This window comes from Stenella coeruleoalba (assembly GCF_951394435.1).
Source record: "Stenella coeruleoalba genome assembly, chromosome: 6".
In the NCBI taxonomy this organism is placed as follows: Eukaryota; Metazoa; Chordata; class Mammalia; order Artiodactyla; family Delphinidae; genus Stenella; species Stenella coeruleoalba.
Genome location: NC_137151.1, coordinates 89350890 through 89372164, shown reverse-complemented (window position 1 = coordinate 89372164; position 21275 = coordinate 89350890). Strand labels below are relative to the sequence as shown.

Genomic DNA, 21275 nt, shown 5'->3' with positions numbered 1-21275 from the left:
TCAAAGGAGTCAAGAAGGATGAGGCCTGAGAAGAGGCCATTAGATTTGAAAATCATGAAGTTATATGTGGCCTTTGGCAAAGCAGTTTCTATGAATTAATAGGTCATGAACTGGAATGTTACCAGTTACAGGATGCTAGAAGATGTAAAGTAGAAAACAGGCATGAAAAATGCTCTCTTCATGAAATATGGAAGTGAAGCAAAATAAGGCAGTACTTAGAAGGAGAAGAGGAATTAAGGAAGGGATTTTAGGATGGGGAAGTTGAGCATGTGTGTGCGGAGGTCAGATAATGTGGGTGGAAGGAAAGTGGTTTGTTGAATGGCGCGAAGAAGCAGCAGTCAGCACAGCACAGGCCCGTGGGAAGGCAGGACACTGGAGGCAAAGCACAGGTCAACTTTGGAACAAAGTAGGGACACTTATTTTGATGATACAGGATGAAAAGAAAATAAGTATATGGCTCTATGGGTAAGTGTAAAGGTGTAGGGGAGAAATTAATGGAATTCACAGCTGGCCTCGGTCATTTACCAACTGTGTGTGACTTTGGGCAGTTTACTTCCTTTCCTGAATTTGAATTTCTTTCTCCTTAAAATGGGAATGATAGTAATCACCTCCCATGGTTATTTGGAGGAGAATGCCTCACCTGGTACCTAAAACATGTCAAGCATCCAATAAATGTTAGTTTATCCCTTTTTCTCTCTTTCTGGAAACCTGAGAAGTCTAATTTGTCAATATTTGAACTACTAATAATTGATACATATAAATCTATATCATGTTTGCAGAACTGACTGCCTAGATATTTAATCATTCTGACTGGCCTTAATCTTAGCTAGAACCTACGAGGGGGTTGAAATGGGTTGTCCCTTCAGCTTTCTGGCTAAAGGAATGAAGCTCTGTGGAGTATTGCTCATCCCAGTCAAAGCTCTCTTTTCCAGACCTTTTCTGGGGCCCCTCCTCCTAGAGAAAAAGTAGATCACCGGATTCTTTCCCTTCTGAGCCCTGCAAAGGCACGTGCTCTCGGTGACAGGCTGGACTTGAGACTCTGTGAACATTCTAAATGGTGACTAAGTTTCTTCTTTTCATGTAGCATCACAAATGTACATAAGTAACCCATGGTGGTAATAAATGCATTCTGGAAGCAGATTGAGAGTTAAACGTTTTCCAAAGACATGTCTAACCCAAATATATTTAAATTGCTAGCAGTGTTTGTGGTGGTTTTAATTTTCAGGAAGAATCATCTCCATATTTTTGGCCTACTCTATTTCAGTGGACTTTATTTGATCTTGAAATCGGGATGTACTGCCTGATATCAATGGAAGTAACTATAACTAATTCCACATGAAACAAGGGCAGGACTAGCCTTATTTACCCTGTGGAGGAATCTTCTGTTTCTTTGAGTAAAATAGCCTCTTCTACCAGTACTCCTAAAGTTCTTATGAAAACATTTCTAACAGATTTTTTCAAGTTGTCTGATCCTCCTTCTTGTGACTAGAATTTCATCCCTTTTAGTGGTATGAGAATAATATTGGAAAAATTACGACAATCATAAATTTTAATGATCTTCTTTCAGAACACCCAGGAACCTGCTAAACTTTCCATACTTTTCCCCGTTCCAAGCCCATCTACATGTCTTTTCAAGTGCAGGAGAGAGAGGGGCTTTGGAAACTTGGACTCGCTGCTTTTTGCAGCTGTTAGAGTGCTCACCTAAAATTTGTCAAAATTTTGGAATGTGAAGGTTTGTTTTTCTAGGACCATTATAATGCCAGTCCCAACCTTAGCTATGCCAGAAGGAAAAGATCTTTCCAATTACCATATGGTTTATTATGCCAAATATAGGATCCAGAATTTTATTTAAGGACTTTTTGTAGCTGTACATTTCTAGGAATTGAAATGCAAGAACACCTAATTTATCTAATATTGTTGGAGACGTGCTTACTTATGTGAATTTTCCACGTGACCAAAGCTGTGACATTAGTCATCTGAGAATTTGTTTAACCCACCATTTGCTGAGACTCTTTCATAAATACATTATACTTCTCCCTGCTTCCCTAGACACAGTGCCTTGAGGATATTTCACGGTTCGGGGGGATCAGCATACAGAGCTGTTATAACTTGACTAGAACTGGACACTCTGGAAGCCAGTAGAGCACCAGATCACACTCAAGAGAAATAAAACAGACCAGAGAGCACTGAAGAGCTGTGTGGGTCTTTACTGAAGGCTGTCTTCAGGGCAGTTGTTTCTCTCAACACACAGTGCACCTCCTTAAGGACTTTCTTTTCCCCTCTCTTCCTCCAAAGTCTTAGTATCCCAGCTGCTGCTTATCTCATCGGCCCTTTTCACAAATATTCTCTCTTCCTTCCCCTCCCCTCCCCTCCCCCTTCCTTTCCTCCTCACTTTCTCTCGCCCTCCATCTCTCCCTCCCTCTCTCCCTCCGTTTCTCTCTCTCTCAGCGTCTCTCTCTCCCTCTTCTCCCTTCCTCCTTCTTTGACTTCCTCCCACCCTCCCTTCTCCCTCTTCCATCCCTCCCCTTTCCCACAGTCTCTGAAGCAGCTTTATACTTGTTGTTAGAAAAAGTGTTCTATCCCTTCTCTTTGCTAAGCCCCACAGAGATGATCTAGGAACCAAACAGTACAAATGAAGGATGCTTTCTGGGTAGGTGGGGATGGGGGAGTTATGATTCCAGAGACTGGAGGAAAACCAAATACTATCTCTGTCACAATATACAGGTATTTTTATTTTTGTGTTTTTTGTTGCTGTTACTCTCCCTTGCTTCCCACCCCTAACGCTCTCAGAAGATGCCTGTCACTGGCATGCCCTCAAGCTTTCCCCTTTTAATAAATTGCTTTTAATTTGCCAACATTTGAAAAATCAGATTATCAAATAAATAAATGGTAGGTAAATGGAAGCATCAACAAGGTCAAAACAATGACCTGAGGGCCTTTTATTACTCTTAGAGAATAAAGCAAAAATGCCAGGACTTCCTTGCTTGTGCTTTGTGCCAGCTATTTTTTGAGGTTTTGTTTGTGTGTTTGTTTGTTTGGTTTTTTTCTTAATTTCCATTGTTGATCTATGTTCCATAAGATAGAGTTTTCCAGAAATTATTATAATGCTTCATAATTTGTTCTCATTCACTAACAGGGAATTATTGTTTAAAAATGTCATAGAGGGCTTCCCTGGTGGCGCAGTGGTTGAGAGTCCGCCTGCCGATGCAGGGGACACGGGTTCGTGCCCCGGTCCGGGAAGATCCCACATGCCGCAGAGCGGCTGGGCCCGTGAGCCATGGCCTCTGAGCCTACGCATCCGGAGCCTGTTGCTCCGCAATGGGAGAGGCCACAACAGTGAGAGGCCCGCGTACCGCAAAAAAAAAAAAAAAAAATGTCATAGAGTTTATCTGTTTTAAAAAGTGAACAGAAAAGAAATTCTCTTCTGAGCCATCCCAGTACATAGGCCTGGAACCATGCTGAATTAGGCTGGGCTTCATCCCCCTCCACTGCAGACCAAGAGCAAGTCATCAGAGCATTCTGGGTTCTGGGTGGCACACCCAGCATCAAAAAAGACCCAGACTTCTTAGCTGTTTGATGCCAAGGTTTTTCTAGTATCACCTAGAAAAGAAATCCTTTGCCTGGTAGAATTCTTTAGTTTGTATGTGATTGTGCAGTTTTTTAACAGTATGTGGAAATTGCGTAACACTATATGGAAGTACTTTAGGCCTGCCTAGCAATGATTTTTAAAAAGTCTAATATCTGTTACTGAAATTCTTTCCCATAAATAATTAACATAATACTGACTATCCATAAAGCCAGCCTTTCATTTGATCACTTCCTATATGTAACATTGACCTTTTCGTATCTGACTTCCTTTCTTAAGACCATAAAGACTATGCCATTACCCTCTCTATAAGAGAATTCTATTCTAGAACTTCACTTACAGTTATGGCTCTTAGTTCTGTGAGCTCAGTCTCCAAGATCATGTTTTATTTCCAAAGTGGAAGTAATATTGTTTCTGCCCTGGACTTTCTTGGCAGTTGCACCTGACTTGCATTAAGAATTTGACAAGGGCCAACAGCATAATTTATTGTAATTTTTAAATCATGATGTAATGTGTAAATGATTTTTTCATCATAGAACTATTGGCAAAAGGATTTTTGCATTTAACAGTTTCTGTCTCCAGAGCCTCCATAATTGAATTCCTTTACCTAGAGCTTAAAAGGAGTCAGAGCTAATTCTTATTAAGTGTCTGTATTGATATTGATGGAATGCGTTATGGCATTTGCCACATCCTTTTAAGCATCTCAAATTATATAGCAATAGTATATGTGCTGTTTTTCAAAAGTCATCAACTCTTAAAGAATCGGGTTTCTTTTGAGTCCTGAAAGATTTTCGGTTTTTTGTTCCTGTTTTTCCTCTTCCCTATCAATGATCGCGCTCTTGAAAGCTGATTCATTATGGCTGCTTGCTGAGCTGTCTGGGTTTAGTAGTCTGCAGTTACTCAGACTGCAGCAACAAAAGCTTTATTCTGCCACTCTAACTGGACTTGTGCTGCATGGCTCTGTCCCTCAGCCATCCAAGAGAGGAGCCCAGAGTCCATGCAGATCATGGTCCTTCACGTTGCAGATGATACCTTTCAAATACATGGGAAGTATTCCCCCTGTGCTGGTCCCTGGATGATGCCCAGGTGTTTCATTGGTTACCTTTGACCTTCTTGTGGGAGATAATGGTTCTCAGACTTGGCTGCACGTTGGAATCATCTGGAGAGCTGCATAACACACTAACGTCTGGGTGTCACCCCCACTGATTCTGATGTCATATGTCCTGGCTGTGGCCTGAACATTGGGATTTTTAAAAGCTCCCTAAGTGATTCTAATGTGCAGTCAAGATTGAGAACCACTGCCTAGGAGTCTTCTGCATCCCAGACCTTTTAAGGTCAAGTTTATTTGTTTCCTTTATGGCATAGCTCTTAGCTCTTTGGGTAAAAGATTCACAACTGTGCCAACAGAACTCTGGACATATTATTCATCAATAGCCCATTTTATTAAATTCCATTCCCCGACCTCAGTACATTTCCCCATGTGTTCAGTATTCACAACTATGCAGATAATAGCAATAACAGCTAACGTTTACATGGGGCTGCTTATGCCCCATGGTGTGCCACACCACACATACACTAACTCGTTTAGTCCACAAGTGTGGCCCGGATCTCTCACTGGAACTCCAGTACTATATTTTCAAGTGTCTGCAAGGTATATCCACCTGAACAGCTGTCCTCTCCAGCTTAGTATGTAGAAAGCCTCATATGCTCCTGTCCACCAGCATCATTTCCCATGCTGCTTTAGCATCAGACAGACCTGGCTCAGATCCTGAATCTACTATTCACTGTCATATGACTTCCGTTTCCTTAGTTACAAAGTGGTGATGACAGTAATAATACTAATGCCTGCTTCTTAGACTTGTGAGGATTTCCCAAGATCCTCTCTGTGAAGTGAATGGTCCTTAATGCATAGCAGACACAAAAAATGACAGCTATTGTTATTGTTTAAAAAGCTTTATATTGGGCTTCCCTGGTGGCGCAGTGGTTGAGAGTCCGCCTGCCGATGCAGGGGACACGGATTCGTGCCCCCGTCCGGGAGGATCCCACGTGCCACGGAGCGGCTGGGCCCGTGAGCCATGGCCGCTGAGCCTGCGCGTCCGGAGCCTGTGCTCCGCAACGGGAGAGGCCATAGCAGTGAGAGGCCCACGTACCGCAAAAAAAAAAAAAACTTTATATTACCATGAGAGCTTCCTCTTCCTCCTCTTCCTTACTTATCTACTTTTAGCAATTCTTATTTCACATTTTGTAAAATTTCCTCTGAGTCACCATAGTCCAGGCTAGTCCTCATGCCCTCAGGCCTCCATTGCTTCAACTACTCCTAGGTCTTTCCTCCTTCCTGCCCTTAATCCACTCCAAAAATCATTTCTGAAATAAAACACCACTTGTTTGTTATTCCCTTGCTTAAGAACCTAGAAAGGCTTCCCACTGCTTGCTGCATCACGCTCACACTTCTCAGCTAGGTCTTTAAAAATTCTTCTCATAATTTCATACCAAACTTCTGACCAATTTAATTTCCTACTTACGTCCTAGCACTCCCCCTCTGCTCTAGGTTAGTGGGGTCTCCTCCGTGTCTTCTGAACATGCAGGCAATGCTTATTCCAGCTCTTGCTGCCCTGCCCCAGTATAGACTATAGTTCTCCCATGTTTATAAGGGCTGGTTCCAATGACATCTCCTCCCTAAAGTCTTTTCCATTTTGATCTCTGCTTATCCTCATTTACTGTTACTTTTCTATAACACTGATCTCAGATGCATCCTCACTGAGTGGCGGTGGCACAGTGGAGAGCACATGCTTCACCTAATGGGGCAGCTGCCCTCTGTAGCCCCAGGGAAATGCAAGCCAGTTGTTGCAAGAGTTCCCAACTGACTTTCACGAGAAATCAGGATTTTTTTTTTCTTCTTGAAATCTCCTCATTTTTAAATGTTGGCAGTTAATTTAAAATCTTTAGAACATTGTGTGGCAAACAAAATCTATAGGGCTGGGTATAGCCCCAGGGCTGTCGTTTTGTTCCTTCTGCTTTAGAGTTTGTATACCATCTAGTTTAAGGCTTAAATATTCTCTAGTTGTTTGATATGTTCTATTTCTGTCTTCCCAACCAAGATATCCACTCCAGCAACCTGACCTTATCCATTCTGAGCATCTGTTGCTGAACCTAACACAGCGTTAGCAAAAAATAATCATCACGTAGTTGATTCATGCATAAAGATATATTTAAGGAGCTTACATGGTATGTAATGCACAAGACATCACAATTTTTGTTTTCTGGTTTCTTTTATTGTTTTGTGAAATATGTCTTGGGAAATATCCAGTGTTTTCGTCATGGCGCCGATTCCCATATTCATCATCAGTTTTGTATCCCCGCTTGTTGGTTAGTCACAGTGTGACACAAAACCAGATTTTTCTATGGAAAGAGGCGCAAACCATGTTGCTTTTATATTTTATTAATGATGCTTGCCGTGGAATGACATGTAATGACATGTAATGACATGACATCTTTAGATAATCTGTAGATAATTACAGTACTTGGCATGTATTAAGAATGCAACAAATCACAGTATTTTTACTCTGCGTAACCAGGAGACATGTGCCTTCTGCAATTATGGCTGAATTCTGTTTTCAAATCAAGATTATTCTACCCTGTGGTATGAAATATAATGTTGTAGGTTTTTCATCAAGTACGGAAACTCACTATTCTTGCTTTGCATACCACATACTTTCACAAGATAACTTCCTGTTTGCTGTGATATCATCTCAGCCGTAAGCAAAGATATTCCACCCTGAACAGTTACCATTAGACATGAGTAACTGTTTGACTCATATTGATTTGGACTGAAAAGAGGAACATATTTGACTAACACATGGGCACCACTGTAACTCTTCAAACAGGATTTGAAGGCCACAAAGAAGACATCTTAAGATCCTGGTTAAGCTCTGTGATAGCCTTCGACTTGGAGAGGTGAAAAGTGCAGGGACCTAACAGTATTGCCTCCTTTTACTTGTGAACTGTGGTCTCAGCCCCATGGTAATCTTTTTCATGGTGATGTGATGAACATAAGGACATCGCACAGATCCACACCCTTGTCTCTTCGTGCTTCGTTGTAGGTACTCAGCGTGCCAATGCCCGTGCTCCAGCCCCTTACAAGCGAGACTTTGAAGCCAAACTAAGAAACTTTTACAGGAAGTTAGAGACTAAAGGATATGGACAAGGCCCAGGGAAATTAAAGTAAGTCAAAATAATACAAACCCCAGGATTTGTAGATGGCGAAAAGATGGGATGCAATTTGGAATGTAGGAAATGGATTGATTAGGGATGACCAGCCTTCGTTTTAGTCGGCGAGATTATTTGGGCACGTGTAAATTGCAGGATCATCTAAAACATAGTTCTTGAATTAAGCACTATTAAACTTACGGTTTTAAAACAGACAGGAAAGAGATGACCATGTTTCACATAAAAATAAGGCAAAATTAAAAGCTGATTTATTTTGTTCTCCTGAAAAGTACCTCTTGGTTGACTTATATCGCATATTCATTAGATATAAGGCTGTCACCGTGTCTTGTATTGCACGTCACTGTCTCCTGGGCTGACCTGAGTGTAGGACTACTGCTCAGCTCTGTTTCCTTCTGTGAAGTAAGCTTAACTTGTCCAACGGAATATGTCATGAATGTTGTTTCTGCCTGTCTTTATCCACCTCCCTTTAAATGGGGAAATTGAAACATCATCCTGTTGTTTGGCCTAGAATTATCTGAACTTCCTACTTACCCATACTCCCTTCAGCCCCACCTCCACCCCTGTCCCATGTCCCCACTAGAGATCACTATGCCACTTGAGAGAGGACAGAGGAGGGAGGGTCTGACTGCAGAAGCGTCGGGACCCGGGTGTGTGAGAGAATTGCCCAGCCCAACAGGCACACGGCTCACTGCCCCCCATGCAGGGCTTGCTCATCTGAACTCACAGGTTCCCCTTTCATCACCCTCGAAAACATCAACCCGCCCCAAACACCGTACCTCTCAGAGCTTCACTTACTAAGGTCTTGCTGATCAAGCTTTCATACCTTCAGCCTCCCTATCATCTCCCTTTCCATTACTATTTGCATTAAGGGAAAATTGACACCTGTTTAAGGGTGACTTAAATTTTCATTGTCACAAGTAGATTAATCAACCACCAGTATCATTCATTTGTATCTGTCACTTAGGGAATCTCAAGATTCACTTAATTTTAAAGTTAAACTAAGGACAACAGGGCTTCCCTGGTGGCGCAGTGGTTGAGAGTCCGCCTGCCGATGCAGGGGACATGGGTTCGTGCCCCGGTCTGGGAAGATCCCACATGCCGCGGAGCAGCTGGGCCCGTGAGCCATGGCCGCTGAGCCTGTGCGTTCGGAGCCTGTGCTCTGCAGCAGGAGAGGCCAAAACAGTGAGAGGCCCGCGTACCGCAAAAAAAAAAAAAAAAAAAAAAAAAAAACTAAGCACAACAGTAAACTCCACTGCTTTGGAGGACACTGAGAATTTTTTTGTCCTTCTTGTTCTCACTGTTATCTTTCTAGGTACTTAAGAATTGAATTCCTAAGTGCATTCAGGCTTAAAACATTACCTCCTAGGGTTGCTCTTCCTTTCCTAAACAAATGTTTTGTGTGTGTGTGTTGTTTTGTAATCGTTTTCCTTCTGGGATAAATTGATGTGACCATTCAGAAAGGACTCTTGCATTGGTTTTACAGGTCTTAGGTGGGGTGCTCTATTTACCAATGATTCTCTGTTGTAACTTTTGTTAATGCTATTAAGAGTTACAGACAGATGTGTGCTTTATTGCAGATAGCAATGATAGTAAGTCACTCCACTTTTCCCCTAATTAATTGTGGTAAGTGGAAGTTAAATGGCAAGTGCCCAGTTCTGGAAAGATAAAGATTAGGAAATAATCTGTATTTTTCAAATTGTCTTTTTCTGGACAGGTTAATTATCAGAAGAGATCACTTGCTCGAAGATGCTTTTAATCAGATTATGGGCTACTCCAGAAAAGACCTGCAGAGAAATAAGCTGTATGTCACATTTGTTGGGGAGGAAGGGTGAGTAACACAGAGAAGTGGCCTGTGAAGCACAGGCTGTGGCTGCCAGAGGATGTTTCCCCACACTGTCCCCTGCGGTTGCCTGAAACAGGAAATCCTTCTGACGGAAAATGCTGTTCTCATACACTTAAACCTTTCAGTTTTTTTTTTTTTTAAGCTTCCTTTGATTTTTAAATCATTTGACATAAAAATTCTTTGGTAAAAGCTCTAACTATAGATCATTTTTGAGAGCAGAAACTTAGTTTCGTTTCTTCTCTCCGTAACTCTTTCTCTCAAAGGGAAAACATGTTTGTTTGTTTGTTTGTTTGATTGCAGTATAGTTGATTTACAATGTTGTGTTAATTTCTGCTGTACAGCACAGTGATTCAGTTATACATGTATGTACATTCTTTTTAAAATTATTTTCCATTATGGTTTATCACAGGATATTGAATATAGTTCCCTGTGCTATACAATAGGATCTTGTTGTTTATTCATCCTCTATATAATAGTTTGCATCTGCTAACCCCAAGTTCCTCCCACTCTATCCCTCCCTCCCCCTCACCCCCCACCACCCTGGCAACCACAAGTCTGTTCTCTATGTCCGGGAGTCTGTTTCTGTTTTGTAGATATGTTCATTTCTGTCATCTTTTAGATTCCACATATAAGTGATATCATATAGTATTTGTCTTTCTCTTTCTGACTTACTTCACTTAGTATGATAATCTCTGGGTCAATCCATGTTGCTACAAATGGCATCATTTCATTCTTTTTTATGGCTGAGTAGTATTCCATTGTATATATGTACCACATCTTCTCTATCCATTCATGTGTCGAAGGACATTTAGGTTGTTTCCACGTCCTTGGCTATTGTGAATAGTGCTGCTATGAACGTAGGGGTGCATGTATCTTTTTTGAATTAGAGTTTTGTGTGGATATATGCCCAGGAGTGGGATTGCTGGATCATATGGCAACTCTATTTTTAGTTTTTGAGGAAGCTTCATACTGTTTTCCATAGTGGCTGTACCCATATACATTCCCACCAACAGTGTAAGAGGATTCAAAACATGGGCTTTGAGATTTAAAAAAAGCAAGGAATTGCATTTTAACATCTATGATCTTGTTATGTGCACAGGAATACTAAGTAAATCGTACTTCACCTGTTAAATAAGCTCAGTTTCAGAATCACGAATTAGAAACTAGTGTTTGCTAGAGAGTAGGGGGCGTGGGGAGGATGCAGGATGGGCGAAATAGGAGAAGGGGATTAAGAGGTGCAAACTTCCATTTGTAAAATAAAGAAGTCACAGGGTGTAATGTACAGCAAAGGGAATATAGTCAATAGCATTGTAATAACTTTGTATGCTGACAAGATGGTAACTAGACTCACAGTGGTGGCCATCTAACAATGTATCAAATTATGGAATCACTACGTTGTATACCTGCAACTAAAATGATATTGTATGTCAACTGTACTTCAATTTTAAAAAGATAGAAAAAGAGGAAAAAAGAAGAATCCTTCTGTTCCACCTGGAAATCTCCCCAGCAGTATCTCTTCGGCCTTGGTTCTTATTTCTCTGTCCCCACTTTTTCTCTTTCTTTGGCACACCTACCAAAATAACTACCTGGCATAAACAGAGTCCAGCCTTGTATGACTCTTCCATGAGTGTGCTCATAGAGATAGGGGTTAGGAAATGAATGAGTAAAGACTCCTACACGGTGTTTATTGCATTCAAATAGGCATAACGGTGGTTTTATGACTCTTGAGAAGATGAAAGCTCTCATCTCTCCTAGACCCCTTACTCTTTCCTCATTTCAGGTTTAGGTTTGGAGTCTCAGCACCTTCTTTGTAGACATCACTAGAGTGAATTTTAAAAATACCGCGTGATTGTCTGAACTCGGGTTGTCTTCTCTTTAACTCCTTAACTGCTGTTGATTTGGATCATGTTAAGGCTACCTCTCTCAGTCTTGCCCAGGAATAAAGTATATTAGATTATGGAATCGTAGCAATAATATTCAACAAATTCAGCCATTTGGTTTATGGTTAATGAAATGGAGCTGTCAAAGTATAAAATAGGGCTTCCCTGGTGGCACAGTGGTTGAGAGTCCGCCTGCCGATGCAGGGGACACGGGTTCATGCCCCAGTCTGGGAAGATCCCACATGCCGCAGAGCGGCTAGGCCCGTGAGCCATGGCCGCTGAGCCTGCACGTCCAGAGCCTGTGCTCCGCAACGGGAGAGACCACAACAGTGAGAGGCCCGCGTACCGCAAAAAAATTTTTTTTAAAGTAGAAAATAATTCACATGTGCTAGTAGAACTAGATAATAGTAAAATTGAGATTTAAAATTAGGCCTCTTGTCTTCCATCCAGGATTCTTAGAACAGCACTGGGATTTAGGCAAAACTCCTGAACTCTGATCTGTCTGAATTTTTTCCTACCCATGGATCTTTTCACTATTCCGGCTAGTGACTGATAACTTCTCTTGTCACATATAGTGTTGTATAGTCTCCCAGCTGTGACTAGATTAAAGTAAAATACTACATGGGAAAACAATATAATGTGACAAAGTTTGAGAAGGTTGCCTGAGACTTGAGCCTTTTGTTGCTGACAAGCCTTAATGGTTCTAGCTTTTGTTAGTTGCCTTAAAGATGCAGGTGGGCAATTGAAAATGAAGGCAAATGTTTTTAGCCTAATCACAGGTATGCATGGGATTCCAGGTATTTCCTTACATAACTAGTCTGGTTTGGATGAGAATACTTTTCCTCCCCCAGAACTCCAGCTGCCTTTCTTCTTTGTTGGACCACAGTTTGTTGAGATCTCAGAGATGTAGGCAAGCGTCTTTGGAAACCCTGGTACTTAGGTTTGAATAGAACAGATGCTATCATGCTTGGTCATCCTAAAGCTGTCTCCCCATGGTCTGGACTGACATCCATTCCTAGGAGGAGGCCCAGGCAGAGTGGGGCCTGAAACCTTATTTAATTGCCACTAATGTCCAAATGTTTCCTGCCTCCATTTCTTGTCTTCTTCCTGTAACCCTAGAAGGAAAATAAGAGGGAGGATATTTTGAGGTGTGACCTCAGCCCTCAGGGACAATCTCTTAATCAGGCCCCTCTGCATATGGTTTTTTGAAACTGGAATGGGGCCAGATAACTTCTGGTCTCATGGCTTTATCATGTCAGTATCATACATATAGATTGTTAGATATAGACTTTATTTTGCTATTAAGGCATTGGGAACACATAATACTATTTTGAAAGATTAACGCAGTATGCTTGCTAAAAAATTGAAACCTCAAAACAACATAAAATTAAGAAGTTATTTTAGCCTTTGTCATCTTACTACATTAAAATTAAAGATCATAACATTTCTTTCTGAATTATAATAAATACCCAAAGAGAAAAGCTACCTAGGTTTTTCTATGGAATTGTGAAATGGAGCTGAAAGTTTTCTGGTCACTTTTCCTTCATTAATTTTAATGCCCTCAAAATGTGTCATTTTGTAAGTTCTTCATGTCTAGCTCTAGTAATAGGTATTAAAAAAACGTATATGCCTAGTGCCCAGATGTTGGCTTGCAATATCATTCTTCAATAAAAGGGACTAGGGCTCCTTGGAGAAATGGGTGATTCTAGGACTGGGGCAGGAAATATACAAGACAGCACCTGAAGCATCTTGTGCCAGAAAGTATAGAGGAGCTCAGACAGCTCACAGTGATGTCAAAGGGACACAAGAACCAACTGAAAGAGCTGCCAGTGGTCAAAGGTGGAATAATTGGAGCAAAAAAATAAAGTAGTATTGGATTAAAACCCCAAAGTATAAAATAAATATCTATATACTGATATAAATACACGATTGAATAAATAAATAAATAACAGTAGACAAATTTGTGCAGATTTCCAAATAATTCTGCATAATTCCCTGTTCCTTAATTGTGAGTTGCACATAGTGACTTTCTTCCAAATACTACAGTATGAAAGGGGGAGAAAGAAGTTAAGTCTACAGTGGAGAAGCCTGACAAACACACAGCCAGGTGATCAAGGCTAAAATCTAAAATCAACAGTGATATATCCTGTTGATAGTATGTACCCTTGGTATGATGTGATGAGAATGACACTTTACTGTCTTCCTCCCAAAATCATGTAACACCAGTCTAATCAGGAGAAGACATCAGATAAATCCAAATTGAGGAACATTCTACAAGATTACCTTATCAGTGCCCCTTAAAACTGTCAAGGTCATCAAAAACCAAAAGCATCTAAGAAGCTGTCACAGCCAAGATGAACCTAAGGAAACATGGCAATTAAATGTAATGTGGTATCCTGAATGGGATCCTGGATCAGTAAAGGGACATTAAGCAAAAACGAAAGAAATCTGACTAAAGTATAGGTTTTAGTTAATAATGTATCAATATCAGTTCATTTTGTAACAAATGTACTGTACTTATGTAAGATGTTGATAAGAGGGAAACTTGAGTGTGAGGTATATAAGAATTCTCCCTACTGTCTTTGTAACTTTTCTATACATCAAAAACTAATCTAAAATAGAACATTTATTAAAGAAAGCATAGAGTCAGGATTTGGGGAGATTTAGAGAATGTTTCCCTGAACAACTTTTCTTATTTCTTTGCTGTCTGATGAGTGATTGCCACCAGGGTAATTTTTGGTATGTGTATACTTCCTTTTGCACTTGAGGTCAGGAGAGTAATAAGTATAGAGATACAGTTCATTCTGTGGAAGGAATTAGTAGAGGTATTGATTGGTATGTATAGAGTATTATTTTGTGTTGCTAAAGTCAACTTTGTTATCTGTGAGGGAATAATACTTTGCAATTCTTATTGATACCATCTCACTGATTGTATTTTCTACCTGTCATAATCAGGGTCTTTATTTATAATAGATTAGTGAGGGCATAAAGAGAAAAGGATTTATTTTTAAGAAAAATGCGTCTGCCTGCCCTCCAAAAAGGTGTGAATTAGCAGATTCACTCAGAGACTGCAGCTCTGCTTTAAGATGTTTCTTTGCGTAGGTCTTGACACATGATATATAGGTTGTTCCTGAAATGGAAGAGCTGAGTCAAGAGAAATGATGGGAAATGTTATAGTCATAAATTTACAGGACGACTACAAATTCCATGTGAGGTAGAATTAACCCCAGAATGGTAGAGATGCCTGTATTCAATTAAAAATACAAAAATAAATCTAGAATCTATTAATGTAAATATACTAGTTGACAGCTAATTATTATATCTCGCTAAAATAATGCTTCATGTTATGCTTGGCTTTTTTCTGAAAAGCAGACGGTTTCTAAGCAAAACACTGTGATTTAATTTGGTCAGCGCTGAAGGTTTTGTTCTAGTCATTAAAATCTCTACCCAACTTAATTTGGTTATCTGCTCTTCCAAAGTGGGGAAGAAGAGAAGACAGCAGTGGTGGAAGAGCTTGGAAACTGAGTCATCTTGACTGAATGTGGTGGGAAATTGCATACTCTAGTTGCCTCTTTCTGTTGTGCTTCTGTCCGCCTAGAAGTTGCTTCTTTAGGAAGGGAGCCAGTAGAATACCGCATATTCTCTAGCGTATTATTTTCTTCTAAATGTGTGGTGTCAGAACTTAGCTAGGCAGACTGTTGTGTTCTGATGGGACATTTGGGGCCATTCACTTCTTTTTATTTTTTTTTTTTATTGAAGTACAGTTGATTTACAATATTGTGTTAGTTTCAGGTGTACGTTCACTTCTTAGTACCCAAAACAAGTAAGGAAATAATGGCCTGGATAAAGAGAGGATGTTTACACTGTGATTGCCTCGCCTCTTTTTTTTTCTCCATGGCCAGCTCTATAAAAGGCACCTTTCTTTAGGAAAGAATGAGTTCATTATATGTAAGGTGCCATTGATGTGACATTAGTCATCTGTCTTGCAAAGCCACACTTGGACTAGGGAGGGGATGCGTGCAAACAGTTTTAGTTTGGGGGTTTAAGAACAGGTGCGCTCTTCCTGTGATATTTCTACTTAGACAGATGAAAGCAACTAGGCAGGATGAGATCTGAAAGGTTTTCTTGGGTCCCTGCTTATAAAATAACCAGCAGCTGTTAACATCTGACTGATCTAGAGGTTGTTTGGGGTCCTGGGCTTGATCATTTATTCCTCAGCAATTTGTAAAGCTTCAAGTGAAACTTTATGGTGCTGCTTGTTTTCTTCTAAAAAGAGACACTTGCAGGATAGCCTAACTGATGCATGCCATGCTGGAGAAGGGTGCTTCTGTATCTAGGCTTTGGCTTGGTATCCCCAGGTAAAACTTTGTCATACTGATGGCTCACAAAATTCCTTACTCACCCATCAGGCCTTCTTCAGTGGCTCAAGAACCAAAGCCTTGCTGCTATAAGTAACTGAGGCTGAATCGGGTGTGTAGGCCATCTGTGCCTGAACCAACTTGTAAGAAAGCAGAGTCTTCCAGAAAACTTGTAGGAAAGGATAGTGAGACTTCCCAATGGCACCATCCTCTTGCATTTTATAGTCTACTTCCTTTGGAATACTTGGTAAATTTTAGTTGAAAATAAAGAACAGGAGAATAAAACTATTTGTTTTAACAAACACTGGCTGCTACTAACAACTCGGGTGGTGTCAGCCCAGCAACGGGATGGTGTTTAAAATGCCTCATCGGCACTTCATGGGGCTCAAAACGACATTGCCACCCTAAGGACATCTGTGCTTATTCCGAAATGGCCTCAGATGCAGCTGTTGTGTGGCTACACACCCGTTGTCCGGAGTTTCATTATTTCCATGCCAAGTCTTTAGCTGTGGAACCAACCTAACTGGCAGAACAGGAATGTAACAAATGAGCCCTGTGATATGAGTCATATTAACTATTTATATGGAAGAGGTTGCTAAGACAGGAAGCGCATGCATAAGGTATCCTGCTGGGACACGTCTTATTGAATTAGGTAGACATATGTAATGTGTAGTCAACAACCTGCCCTCAGATATGCGGTTCTAAATTTCAGATTATAATCAAATCAAACTTTAAAAACTGTCTTGGCTTTAGAGTGACTCTATCAGTGCTGCTAGAGTTAAAAAAACAGCAGATAAAAGCCTGAGCAGTTGAGGAAGATACATTTCCCTCCTAGAGGAGCTGCTAGCTTTGTTCTCTCTTGGGAAAAAAAGGAGTTTTATTTTTCAACTTAACTCCTCAGGGGACATTCATTGTATCTTTAGCCAGATTTAGTTATCATCATGAAAAAGGAACCAATCAGGGAGGTCCATCTTTGTTGTTTTAACAAACTCTACCATATTAGAAGATACTAGACTTGGAAAAGACAAGGAGCAAGCTTTCTAAGCATAATTCACCTGAGCGATTTCTGACAGTGTTTGCTAATCGGGTTGTCTCTTAAGGACTGGCATGAGCTATTAATGCATTGACTATAAGGCAGACTTGTGCAAAACTGTTCACTCCGCTAGATGTGAAATAGCAATGTAAATTATGTTGATTTCCTTTAGAGAGCATCAGACAGCTCCACTCAGTGATTCAACAATATAAACTGATCCCCTCCTATGTATCAGGCTAAGTACTCAGGATCCAAAAATGAGAAAGACATAGTCCCTGCCCTCAGTAGGGTTACAGTTTAGATGTGTGTCTGGTGGGAGGCAGACACATAGGCAGACAATTATAAGACACTCTGCTAAGTGCGGTATTATTAAAACACTGAGAGCTGAAGCTCAGTGAAAACCTGCTGTTTCTAACTGAATGCCACTGTTTAATTTTAAGCAGCTGAAAACCCATTTTACTTATACCAGTTGTCTCTTTGTAAGAAAACTGACTCACAGAGTGTTTGACTCATGTTTCAGCTGTCTGTGACCCTTATCCTCGTGTGCCTTGATTGTGTCTGAAGGTTTCTGCAGAGCAGGGACCCCGCAGGCCAAGGCTCACTCACGGTCTCACCCTAGGGTGTGTGCAACTCTCCTGGAGGTTGCACACACCCTAGGGTATCATTGTCATTTTATCTTGCCTTGAAGTGATCCTCACTAAAGAAGAGGGTTTAGGGTAAGTCAGGTTTTTTAATAAAGCAGCATTTTCCTCCTACTTTCTTCTGTAGCAGGGGTTGACAAACTCTCTGTAAAGGGCCAGATAGTAAATATTTTAGGCTTTACAGACCATACATTCCCTGTTGCACCTACTCAACTCTGCCATCCTAACAGGAAAGCAGCCCCAGACAACACATAAACAAATGGGCGTGGCTGTGTTCCAATAAAACTTTATTTACAAAGCCAGGGGGTGGGCCAGATTTGGCCCTCAGGCCATAGTTTGCCATAAGCAATGTTGTTTTGCTTATGAGCGTTTAAAATTTATTGAAGGGTGAGCTGTAAGGAGTAATGAACATTATTACGCTTGGGATCAGGAAACTGGTGTCAAGACCTGGATCCTCCACTGCAGCTTTCATTTGATACAAGTCAGTGATTTCCTTCAGCCCCAGTCTTCTCAATGAAATGAGGGGATGGGCGAAATGACTGTTCAGATACTATTGATGGCATTCTCTGTTTCTGAAGAGACACAGGGGTCTGAAATTCACCATCGATAGGAAATTTAGAGATGTTTTGCATCCACAGGGATCCAGGTAGACTGGAATCATGAACTCAGTCTCACAAAGTGGATTTTAGTAGGAAAACTATAACGTCTAGTACTTAGGTTTTAAAAAGATACAGTGAGGGGCTTCCCTGGTGGCGCAGTGGTTGAGAGTCCGCCTGCTGATGCAGGGGACACAGGTTCGTGCCCCGGTCTGGGAAGATCCCACATGCCGCAGAGTGGCTGGGCCCGTGAGCCATGGCCGCTGAACCTGTGCGTCCGGAGCCTGTGCTCCGCAACGGTAGAGGCCACAGCAGTGAGAGGCCCGCGTACCGCAAAAAAACAAAACAAAACAAAAAAGATACAGTGAACGTGCAGACAGTATGGGAGAGTCCTAGGTTAAAGAAGCATAGGTGAAAGGTTTGAGCTGATAACTAGTTCATGATGAGTCAACAGAGTCAAGTGACTGCCCCACAGGGCAGAGTGACATTAAGCTGCATTAGTGGGGAAAAGTTCCAGGAAAAGAGGTCAAGGGCCCTTTCTAAGTTTTTGTTAACGAGACCACACCTAGAGTGTTGTGATCAGCATAGACACCGCCCCCTTAGGTCAGACTTTGACACCTGGAGAGTGTCCAGAGCAGAGGACCAGTGTGGTGAGGGAATTCCCTACCCTGCATTGAGAGGAGGTTGAAAGAAGTGTCTGTGTTCATGAGTGAGGAGGGGGCAGGGACCAAGGATATGGAAACTGCTGAACTTAGAGTTCTTGTAGAAAATGACTTTTGAAAAAAAATTTACATCTTTAGCATCTAGATTAATACCCAAAACATAATAGGCACTCAAATATTTGTTGAAAGAAAACCTCTAAGTATGTGAAGAGCGTTCAAGTGGAAAAAGTATTCTACTTGTTCTTGGTGGCGTCAGAGACCACAACGAGGACAGTGGAAGGAAGCCACGAGACGCTGCCTTGGTCTCGGCACCAAGAGGGGTAGCCTGCGTCACTGTACCTGGCAGGCAGCCAGAGGGCTGCTTTGGGAGCCCCCCCTAGGGTGATCTGAGCATAGTCCCACAGTTCCTGGTAGCCACAGTATATTCAGCTGCCCCAGAAGGCAGTTCTGTCATGTCACCTTAAGGCCTCTCTGGCCTTGAGAGTCTGCTGTGTTTGCATTTTTCTGTACACATAGGTTTCTTGTCAGTCTACACTCATATCTCCTAAAGTGCAGTGTGGACTGGTGAGGTGTGAAATGATTGTAGCTGTTACATAGACTGACGTTTTTTATTTTAATATTTATGTGTTTCTTTTAATGTGTATTAGAAAAGATATAAAGCTAGCACATCATAATTCCATCAATATTGTATAAGACAAGGCTACATTGGAAAAGCAAGTAAAGCTAGAAATATTAAGGAAATGGCAGTGCGTATATCGCAAAAATTGAGAAAGTAGTTAGGTGGATAGCTGAGGTCTGTTCTAAGTAAATTCTATCAAACTCTTGTCTAAGACATATAAAAGCCATTTCACTTTTCTTACTAGTATTCCAACTCCCTCTTCTACCTATAATAGGATGCTTTTCTCTATCACAGAATCCCATCACCACCCAAGACTCAGATGATTTCTTTGTCATTAAAAAAAAAAAAAACAGTAATGCCCACTGGAGGAAATTCCATAAGAGGAAAAAAAATAGAGTGAACAAAGGAAGTCTTATAAAATCCCACCACCCCAACTTATCTGTAGCTTTCATTCCCCCTTCAGAATTCCTTCCTGTCTTTGAACCCTTGTGTAAACTTTTTATCATAGGGTAGATGTACTTTACATTTTTCATTTTAAATTGAGCATATCAAATTGCTTTATTGCAAACTCCTCTTTGCTGTGTTTTTTGTTCTCAGCATTTTTGGCCACTTATCATTCCTCAAACCTCACACAATAATTTCTCAAAATTTACTTTGACCCTGATTTCTTTGTAAGTAAAATAGAATTTACACTGTAGTTCAGGCGCTGGAGTTTCAGCTTCTTCTCCAAATACCTTACCAACGAAGCTTTAGACACCCTCACTTTTCTTGTTTATAGTTAGTTTTCCGTGGCATTTTATAATTTAAAGTTTTCATGTGAACCCTATCATTCCATCTTTTGCTTCTGATCTCCCTAGGAGGCCTTGTATCTGTAATACCCTCTCACCAATCCACTAAAGTCTCTTTCCTTCCCATTTAAAAGTGTTTCAGAAATCCATGAGGACTCCATGTCCCATGGATATATGTAGCTAATGCCCTCTGGTTTAACCTGCTTAAATAAAGCATTCCCACTGTACTCTCTCTCCCCATAACCTGACTCTGGGCATTTCAATTTACGTTTTTCTGCATATTTATACAATCAAATTATCAGCATACTGCCTATCTCATCCATTATCTGATATGTAGCTTTAGTTTTAGATATGCTCCATATAAATGTCCATTACGTTATTTTGGGTCAAAACATGTTTGAGATCAGGAATCATGATCATTCTGTCCAGTGTTTTGGACAATCCTGGTGTGTGGATAATTAGACTTCTAAGGAGTATTCTGTAGAAAGTTGAGCACTGTAGAAAATGTGTCTAATAAATAGAAAAAGATAATAACTGGTTGTTCTTTTTGTGAATTTTTTAAAGGCTGGATTACAGTGGACCTTCCAGAGAGTTTTTCTTCCTGGTATCCAGAGAACTCTTTAACCCATATTATGGCTTATTTGAATATTCAGCCAATGACACATACACAGTACAAATAAGTCCCATGTCTGCTTTTGTAGACAATCACCATGAATGGTAAGTATTTTTTTTCTCCAACGCTTTTCTTCAGCTGATTTTCTGTGATATTAGTTTTTATAGGAACCCACACTTCTTTTTTAAACATTTTTTCCCTTGGAGAAAATCATATTTTCAGTTAACTGTCTCATTTGACTCTTGTTTGTGTTGTCAAATTTAATATACAGGCAGTCTCCAAGCTAGGAATAGATTATGTTCCATAAGACCAATTTTAAGTGAGTTGGGTAGAATTCAAAAGGTTTTTTCCACTGAAGGAAAGTTGCGGGTGATGTTAGGTTCCCAGCAAGACCCTAAATCCCTCTCTGCAGCTTTGGGCCACTCTGAG

At 40.8% G+C, this 21275-nt stretch overlaps 1 protein-coding gene across 6 annotated transcripts in view; it reads left to right on the top strand.

Annotated features, from left to right (window-relative positions):
* The window catches only part of HECW2 (HECT, C2 and WW domain containing E3 ubiquitin protein ligase 2), a 416399-nt gene that overhangs the window by 361123 nt on the left and 34001 nt on the right, over positions 1-21275 (top strand). For all 6 annotated transcript variants that reach the window (XM_079924631.1, XM_079924629.1, XM_079924628.1 and 3 more), the window contains 3 exons: positions 7687-7807; positions 9528-9641; positions 20798-20950. In XM_079924631.1, coding sequence (XP_079780757.1) covers positions 7687-7807; positions 9528-9641; positions 20798-20950 — 388 coding nt within the window. The remainder of the gene's footprint in view (positions 1-7686; positions 7808-9527; positions 9642-20797; positions 20951-21275) is intronic.